Source organism: Lithobates pipiens, unplaced genomic scaffold, assembly GCF_037356315.1.
Source record: "Lithobates pipiens isolate NorthernLeopardFrog02 unplaced genomic scaffold, aLitPip1_a1.2 Scaffold_3, whole genome shotgun sequence".
Lineage (NCBI taxonomy): Eukaryota > Metazoa > Chordata > Amphibia > Anura > Ranidae > Lithobates > Lithobates pipiens.
The window spans coordinates 52465167-52474894 of NW_027507790.1; the positions used below are offsets into that span (position 1 = coordinate 52465167).

The 9728-nt window shown below is 43.1% G+C and overlaps 1 protein-coding gene and 1 non-coding gene across 2 annotated transcripts in view; one reads left to right on the top strand and one right to left on the bottom strand.

Annotated features, from left to right (window-relative positions):
* LOC143940392 (catechol O-methyltransferase-like) overlaps nucleotides 1-9285 on the top strand; it is a 31712-nt gene extending 22427 nt beyond the window's left edge. The window contains exon 5 of the mRNA XM_077461685.1: nucleotides 8978-9285. Coding sequence (XP_077317811.1) covers nucleotides 8978-9163 — 186 coding nt within the window. The 3' untranslated portion in view covers nucleotides 9164-9285. The remainder of the gene's footprint in view (nucleotides 1-8977) is intronic.
* On the bottom strand, nucleotides 6659-6773 carry LOC143941426 (U5 spliceosomal RNA). The gene has a single exon (XR_013264122.1). It is a non-coding gene; the product is annotated as a U5 spliceosomal RNA (small nuclear RNA).
* Nucleotides 9286-9728: the final 443 nt, after the last annotated feature.

A 9728-nucleotide genomic window follows, 5' to 3' on the forward strand; every position in this document is an offset into this window, starting at 1 on the left:
GTATGTACTGGGTACAGAGCACGCAGACAGCACGCACTAGCTCCTAACACTACTGACTGCAAGCTCTATTATAAAAGATAGATCACTAGCTATATAGGTGAGGTGAATATAGCGGTGTATACTGCGGTCAGGGCACGCAGACAACAACCACTACACAACAGCAAGATCGAAAATCGTCCGAAAACGATCGGTGTGTACTGTGTTGAAGGTACACAGAACACCCACTAACTCCTGCAGATGCCTTTATTATAGAACACCAGAGATAAAGGGGTATATACAGATGTATACTGTGCTGTGCTGGAGGCACACACAACTTTCAATAACTCCTGCAGATGGCAGGTGGGCTCAAATAGAGAACAGCTATGTAGGTGGATATAGCGGTATGTACTGGGTACAGAGCACGCAGACAGCACGCACAAGCTCCTAACACTACTGACTGCAAGCTCTATTATAAAAGATAGATCAGTAGCTATATAGGTGAGGTGAATATAGCGGTGTATACTGCGGTCAGGGCACGCAGACAACAACCACTACACAACAGCAAGATCGAAAATCGGCCGAAAACGATCGGTGTGTACTGTGTTGAATTTACACAGAACACCCACTGCTTCAGACGCCAACACACTACACAAGGCCGCCGCGCTGGCGGCCTTATATAGTGTGGGGCGTGCACTACACAGCCTGAGCTATGATTGGCCACAGGCATCCTGCCTGTGGCCAATCATGGCTCTCCTCGCTGCTGGCGCTGCGATTGGCCAAGCATGCGGGGGTCACAGTGCATGCTTGGCCAATCATGAGCCAGCAATGCACTGCACCATCGCAGTGCATTGTGGGCCGTGAGCGCCACACGAATTTGGCACGAACGGACCAAAATGTTCGGACTTCGCCGAACGGACGAACAGCCGATGTTCGAGTCGAACGTATGTTCGACTCGAACACGAAGCTCATCCCTAGTGCAGACATATGGCACTAATCAGAGCTAATGAAGACCAAATGGGGCCCTAAGCAAAGTAGTATATACTACTACTTACGCACCCCCACCCCAACTGCTTCATTCATCAGTTGGAATCTTAGTTGTATCACATGCTACATTTACATATTACACATTCTCATTTGTCTTTGTGTGCATTCAGTTATAGCTTCGGTTATAGTGTGAATCACAATCACTCCCTAGCACAGGCTTGATGACACATTTAATTGTACACATGCCAGCCTCAGTCAGTGCTTCCAGCTCCTGATTGAGACATTAATGGCTACCATCAGAAGTTATCGGTAGCCTCACTGACTTTATGGCCATCCATGAAATGTAATGTGTGCTGGGCTCAGCACCAGATCTGCTAAAGAGTACTTTCTTTACATTGCATTCTAATATATGCATTCACATATCCAATATGTCAACCCCTGGCTTCTGGTTTACTGCTCCTGTCACAGTCTTTTGATTGTTGTTGCTGATGTCAGAGATGGTAGGCAGGCAATGAATACATTACAGCCTACAACAAGGGCTAGTGCACTGTGGGAGACCTGTGTGACACATGTCCATTGGACACCAGCTTCTCTTCTTGAGTATAGTGAATTTGGGGAAAGCCTTGTGTAGTCAAAATTGTCTTCTCAAGTCCAAACCATGCGTGGAGAACTAAAGTGACCATTTCAGGATACAGCCCTCTGCTTGGGGGTACACTTGCCTGTCAGCCTTCTGCAATGCAATGGAACCTTTTGTGCATGTTGCCATATTGAAAACCACATAAGTGATACAAATATTTTGCCTATAGACCTCTCTGCGTGCAGTTATGGAAAACAGTCCAAGTAGTTGCCACTTTGGAAAACATCTGCCACATTGAGGTGGGCAAAAGGCAGACCTGTGCAGTCCCTGCCTACATCCAATTTTGCAAGTATATTATTACTGGCAAACTCAAGTAGTCAATTTTTACCACCCCTCCTACATTATCTAACCTAAACTACTAAGAGCACCTACCATTACACTTACCTGCTGATGTTTCTTGGAAATCCCTGGCTCTGGACTGCACTGTGGTTATTTTCGATATTTGTATGCAGAAAGTGCTATAGGCACAGGCAGCCATTCAGTACATTGCACATGTCATTTATTCTTAACAATGGTAAAGTGCTATTATGTTGACTGGAATTCTGCTGTTTTGTTGATGTGAGGCTTCAAATGACTATGACGCATAACCAATAAAAAAAAACACTTGAAAAGGAAAAATGCCACAGGTCACAGTGACCTAAAATGTTGCAGGCAGCAGGAGCACAGGGATTCATTAAATATGAGGTGTTTTTTTTTTTTTTTTAGAAAGGTAAAGATAAAGTAAGGCGCAGTGACCTCACAGTCCTAGTTATTTTGATTGGTAGGTTGAACACAAGCATTTGTACAGTTGTACTTGTTCACCAATGTACAAAAGTACAAACCTCTCCTTTGAAGAAAAGTCTAGAAAAGCCTGATAGACTATACATATATATTATGTGGCTTTCTGCAGTGGGTCATGTGCACATAGGTATCATATTATCAGGAAAGACAGGTTAGCCTAATGGCTTAATGGAGTTATGCGTTGTTACTGTGCAATATAGAATTGGAGCTTGGATGCTTTGAGGTTGATTTACTAAAACTGGAGCATGCAAATTCTGGTTCAGTGCTGTGTAAACATCAATCAGTTGCCAGTTTTTTTTTTTTTTGTCAAAGTTTAATTGAACAAGCTGAAGTTAGAAGCTGATTGGCTGCCATGCACAGCAGCACCAGAATTTGCCAGTTTTAGTAAATCAACCCCCTTATAGTCAATGTGCAAAAAGTACTACAAAATTGTCCTTGTACTCATGTGAATGATAACCAGTGGCGGCCCGTCCATAGGGGGCGCCCGGGCGCCGCCCCCCCTGTGTGGTAAAAAAAAAAAAAAAAAAAAAATGTAAAAAAATTAAAAAAGTTTTAAAACTGGCCCTTTAAAAAAAAAAAAAAAGTTCTTTAAGGAAGTGCTCGAGCGCCGGTCACACTGCACGCCGGGAAACGCCACGCCAATGCAATCATGAGATTGCAGGCGTGGCGCTTCATTTGCGGGTGTTTAGCCCGCCTCAGGGCGCTTTCTGAAGCGCTGAGTAGCTTCCGCCCGGCGCTGTAGTATGTGTTACTACGGCCGGGCGGGCAGTTTGATTGACATCTGAGTTGACTCAGATGTCACTTCCTGTCTTCTCTCTCCCATCTCACCTGAGAGAGGAAACAGGAAGTAAGAGGAGTAGAGCGGTGTGAGGAGCGGCTGCGGAGAGCACACAGTCAGGTAAGGTGTGTGTGTGTGTGTGTGTGTGTGTGTGTGTGTCAAGCTTACATTCCACCAGAGCGATTTGAATACCATGAATGTAATCTAATTTTACAAACTAAGGGTTCAAGAGTCAGTGTGAAGAGGAGTGCTGACAAAGGACACCCCTGTTTCATCCCGTTCCTAATAGGAAATGATGGAGAAAGGGCGCCATTGACCCTAACTTGCTTTCAGCTAATAATATGGAGCTCTGATACACTGAGGTGTCTTAGCCAGTTAGTCAAGATCTTGGCCAATATTTTTATACCTGTATTTAAGAGAGAGATCGAAAAATAATTGTGTGGTAGATTATGAGCATGATAAGCATGCCCATAGCTAGAATGTTAAACTAGGCACAAAGAGGAGAGGAGAGCAGTGGTAGATTTTTGTTTCAATTTTGATAAACAGAATTGGATCTGTACTATGCAATACACTGCTGAGCATGATTTACACATTCTCTTATCTATAATAAATGTTGCTTATACACAGCTCAGAAATAAATTGTAGCCACCTGCACATAGTGGTAATATCCATATGTGGCCAAATATTACAAACTTGGAAATGGACTGAAGTTGAACAAATATGATTGGAATCTGAATAAAGTGAACAGTGCATTGAATTTTAAATCTGAAATGCTAGCCAGTTTAAATCATGTTCATTTAGATAAATATAACAAAAATAAATTGTTTGTTCTGGGTTTAGATATCCTTTAATGGCTTATATTCAGGGATGGTAACAGATTTGCTTAAGACTATAGAAAAGGCAGAATACTCTAACAATGAAATAATAATATCTAACTGTTACAATGTGATGCCAGAACACCCACGCAGATAAATCAGATGTAATAACGGGGCCTTTAACTATGTAAATTCATACTATAATCTTGGAAATTTCTGGGTGTGGCTTATGAGAAGTGGGAGGGGCCAACCGTGGATGGGCGGGGTCTTGCGCCCCCCCATCCTAAAACTTCACCAGCCGCCACTGATGATAACATAACAGCAATCAGTCTCTTCTAACATGGCAACAGTCTCCTGTAAATTGAAAGCAGTCTTCAGCATTCTCCTATAATGTTGCATCGGTTTCTAATATGAAAGTCTCTTTTACCATGTATCTCTTCGTAACCCATCAGAATCTTGCAAATTGACAGCTCACTATTGAAACACAGTAGACTTATGTAAAAACACAGATCTCCTATCACATGGTAAATCTCTTGTAACATGGAAGCCTACCAAGGCTTCTAAGCTGTGGGTGTAAATAAGGAGTAAGCAATTTGATATAAGTATGGGGTAGTTATACAGACATGGACCCACGTAGGTTTTTGCTACAGAGTTCCAAACTAATGTAGCTATCTCCTAGTGTAGGTGGCTAGGCAAATTTAGTTTGGCTTCTTTTACAATCTGGGAAACAGTAATTGTTTAGTCTGGCCTGTTAAGGGTCATACAGGCAGTTTCTAGAGCTTAGAGCAGGAGATTCAAATCGCCCAGCCTGAATATTTATCAGGTTCCAGCCAATCTCTGGAGGTGAAGTTTCCAAAAGGAGGCTGGAGTGTAGATAAATAGTCACAGACACTGAAGAGCAGGGTACCTTCTCCCTAGAAGGGTTCCAGAAGTACAGGGGATGCTGCCGCCTGGCAGCCCATGGACTGAACAACTGCTAAAAGAGACTATAAAGGTGCTAAGATCCAAGGCTCAAGTGGACTTTTTCTCATAGCTGACTGCAGAAACACACCACACGGGATCCAGTCCTGATAGACACCACCTTAATCACTGGGTTATGTCTGGAGGAAGCTGGAAGTAGGCAGCTGTCCACTGGACTTGTGAGTAGTGACTTTAAAGCGGTTTGGTACAGAAAATTGCAAGTTCATCTTATTCAAATGGCTTTGGAACATAGATGTAGTTATGACCATTGAAATAAAATAATATGCAGTATTTACCTTTTATTTTTAATGTTTATGCCGACTTCCGGGCTCTCCTCCCGTGGGAGTAGGCGTGTTTATCGGCTTCGCAATGGTCCCTGGGAACTTTTTTTAGCTATTTCCCAGGAATCCGTGGGGGACACAGTCAAGCCGAAATTGCCATTTTGAAAGTGGGCAGGCAGCTCTATCAGCCATTACCACTATAACACATGAGGCAAAAGGAAGGAAAACAAAGAGGACACTCAATGAGCATGTGCGAGATGGAGCGGTGGATGCTGGGAGCTCAGTGTCATCGCATCCAGGAAGTAAATGCCTGTGGGCTTCAAACGCCCACAGTGAAAATGGAAACCGCCGGACTGCTTTTTTAAAAGTTTTCCTTCGCAATGAAATCGTCACGCCAGGGGTTAAAAAGACGCCGATCGTGGCTGCAAAGACACCGTAAGAATCGCCCAACAGTGACACAGGTAAAAAAAAAAAAAAAACGGCAGTGGAATCCCGCTTTAAGCTGATTCCTGAGACTGTGTGCTGGACTCTGAACTGGGTACCGATAGTTGCACACTATCCACGGTAACCAGATGCCCAAAATTGCCCCGTCTTCAGGCTCTGAACCCTGGGCTGTTCTCAACCAGTACCACTACTGTTAAGAAAGACTATCCTCTAAACACTACTGCTTCTGAATGTTTTCACGTATCCCATGCCAAGTTCCTCCCCTTATACAATAATCTTTGAAAATACATCCCCTAGACTGTTTATTGGAGCCAGTGTGAATGGACTGTTGCTGGAGTGGATGGGCAGCCTGTGTACTTATTGAGAAAAGACCCAGTTAAATCAGTGGCCTTTTCAGGGGTTGCACTACGCCAGCCTTGAAACCTATAGATGTATGTAGCACACTCCTATATAGGTTGCTATAAAATGTAGGTAAATATAGTCCTTTTTTGCTCCTCTGTAATCACTGGAGCAGTTTGTGATTGCTTTGGGCTGTTCTAGGCTTCACTGGGTGCAGGTTTTGACTGTTTCCCCCTGCTTTCTGGAGGATTATAAAATGTAGTGGGTTGAAAGAGGCAAATCAACAGCCTGAATATTTATGTTGTCCACCTGGGGGTGGGGTGTTCAGTAGCAGGCTGGGAAATAAGTAGTCGGGGGCTTGAGGTAGCCCTGTTCTTGTCCAGGAAGAGACGTTCCCGGCCTGAAGGGCTGCTGTCCCTCTGGGCAGCTCAGCTGTAGTTCTACATATGCGCGTTGAGGTCCCAGCTATGCTAGAGCTGGGGGGCCTATCTTGCTGAAAACATTCTGGAACTGATTAAGAGATTTCACTGAGGATCTGGTCTGGAGAGTTCACAGGAGAATTTTCTACCTGATATTGGAAAGATGCATTCAAGTATAAAGGGACATTGTAGGTATGGACCAGAGTGTAGGGAACTCGAGCTATTTTTCACCAAATTAGCGAAGCCCAGCATCAGCTAGGCATCAAAAAATTCTCTGAAACTCATGGTTGTTCCTCTCCACGGAAATCTTTAGTAAAAGGCGAAAGATTTATTCGATCTGAAGAGAAACCAGAGTATAACCAACAAACAGCCTAAATTAGGCCTCGGCGGAACGCGGATGCTGCTCTACTCATGGTGGACCATATCATTTCTAAGCCAAAACATGGCCAAATAAGGTGCAGAACTGATTGAAACAAATGACACGTCCAAGATAAATACCACTGGAAAGGGTTTGTCGAGTTTAAAAATGTCAAAACATATAACCTAGTAAGAGTTTTCTGCTACTATCCTTTAGGTATCAGTGCCAGAGCTTTCTTAAATTTGGACATTTCTTATGCTGTCATAGGGCTGCTCATTTACTTAGTTGCTACTAGAAAGACTGAATTAGAAAGCTTTGACGAAGTAAAGAGTATCCTCTTATTGCTTTCCAATGTTGCTGGAGTATCCCATAGCTCCCTGCACCCTATCCAATTTTAATTATGCAATATAGCATCAAAAAAGCATGTAAGGGATAGGGTGATGGAGTGGTTGTTACGTCCTCCATGTTTCCCTCCTCGTGGGGGGGTCCAAGAAAGGGTCACGTGAGAGGCCTACTCCGGGTGGGTTCTTCTGGGCTATGCTAGGCACTTTATACAGGGTTACTACCTTACAAATGGGATACTATTACTTTGAACAGACGATTAAACTTGATTAAACTTGATTAAACTCTCTCAATGTACTAAACATTACCATGGTTATTTGTGCATTTAGGAGGGACACACAGTTCGCTTGCCCACTCCACCTGTCCATCGTATCACCGCAACTTTACTCCCAGCAATGGTATGGGGTCCCGCTGCACACCTAGCATGGACTTCCTTCTTACACTTCACTTAACTCTTCTTCCTCCATACCTGTGCACAGACTGAGGGTCTCCGGGGTGAAGATCTGCTCCCATTGCTATGGAACATGGATCGTTGCTGAAGGATTTCTGACAACATCTCCCTCGCTGAAAGAGCCTATCTCACCTGCCACATGTACACGCTTAATGACAGGCTGCTAGAGAAACCTTTGTTATCTTTGGTACCCCCTTGTATCGTCACACTGCATTAACTCTTGCACCGCTGATCTCTTCATATCCCAATGTGCTTAGGGAAGTGAAGACTATGTGTGCTGGTTACTTACATTGCACCCCTGTAATAACTTCAGACCAGACAGAGGCAAAGTTTTCAACATTTTACTTGAAGAATAAATCAACATGATAATAATTACAGACAACAGTCCAAAGAAATGCAATCGATCCCCTAACATCCCTAGTCCTTACCTCAGGCTTGTGGCTGCCCCAGCATACCAGCATTGAAAAGAGTGCCTGCTTGGATGATGTTTTCAGGTGAAAACCCCAGCGGGCAGTGGGAACAGTGGGGACTTCATCTTCAGCACATCACTGGGTTTCTAGACTCCAGCAAAACAGCAGCAAGAATCCCCTAGGCCCCCTGGGCTCAGACCCCCTCTTCCTTTTATATCACACAGAGCCAATAGATTGGACCCAACAAAGCCCACCAAAAGAAAACCCAGGAACATAATTGACTCCCACCTTCCCAGCTAGACTGTTCATTGAGCCAGAAAGAGTCACTGTTGCTGTGTGCCTTGCTGCCGCTACACCAACTGGGGAGAAGAACCTGGGAAAAATCAGTGGGCCCTTTGGGAGGGCCGGGCGGGGGGTGGGGGTCGGGATATGAGAGGTCACCATCTAAACCTCTAAAACTCAAACTCATTTTGTATTCTTTCCTTTCTTCACCTATCTCTTTTTGGGTTTAAATATCTATGCTGGCCATCTCTAACCGGTCTGTCATGAGGTGGCAAATCCTAATATAAACACCAGTAACAATCTATAATTTTTTTTATAGAGGGACATAAATGTAACAATAATAACGTCAATGCTACCTCAGAAAACAAAATGTCAGAACCATGTTATTGGAAGTTTTTTATCGTTAATAGATGTTGGTGTGATAATCATTATGGAAAATTGAAAACTTGAAATAAAAAACTATTAAAAACACAAAATGTACTTGGTAGTCAACTGCTGGACAAATCCTAAACTTTTTTTAACCAAGGCCTTAAGTTATTGTCAAAAATTATGCAAGGGCAGACACTGAATATAAAAGGTGCATGAACATTTTGACTTGGTAACCTTAGAACATTGCTTGTAAGATTTGCCTTTCTTTAACTTTTTGCTTTTAGGGTAGACATTTGTTATTATTGTTGTTGATGCATTGTTGTTCTTTATTCCTCTTTACATTCTTCAGGAATGTCGCTTGCTGAAGGAAGGCTCTGTTTTGCTGGCTGACAATGTTGTTTATCCAGGGATTCCAGACTTTCTTGAACACGTCAGAACATGTGGCCGCTATAACTGCACTAATTACCCCTCACATGCACAATATATGAATGTAGATGATGCTTTAGAGAAAGCTGTGTTTAGAGGTTACTTATAATTTCTCAGATGGGCACTGTGTTGCTAATTCAATGTTATAAAGAGAGGCGAGAAATACCTTTTGTTATTATTTTTTATTAAATGTACATTTGTTTAATAAAAAACGTCATGTTCTTAGCAAAATTTGAATCAGTCCTTGCCCATGACGACTCCTTTTTCTTCCTACACACCTCTAAAGCTGATCTATACGTCCCAATCATCACATTTTCATCAGAACTGACCAGGTGGTAAGGTCCTATAAAGAAAATGTTTTTCAAAAGGTATGATTTAATCAAATATAGCCAAATAATGTGCATAGATGTGTTCAGAACAGAGCTTATATGTTTCCTTTTTTAAATTTGAAGGCTTGTTGTCTATCATGAAATCTATTAGGCTGCTTTCACACTGGGGCGGTATTCAGGCGTTACAGCGCTAAAAATAGCGCCTGTGTAACGCCTGAAAAAAACCGGCCCCTTTAACTCCAGTGTGAAAGCCGGAGGGCTTTCACACTGGAGCGATGCGCTGGCAGGACGGTGAAAAAAGTCCTGCTAGCCGCATCTTTGCAGCGGTGAAGGAGCGGTGTATTC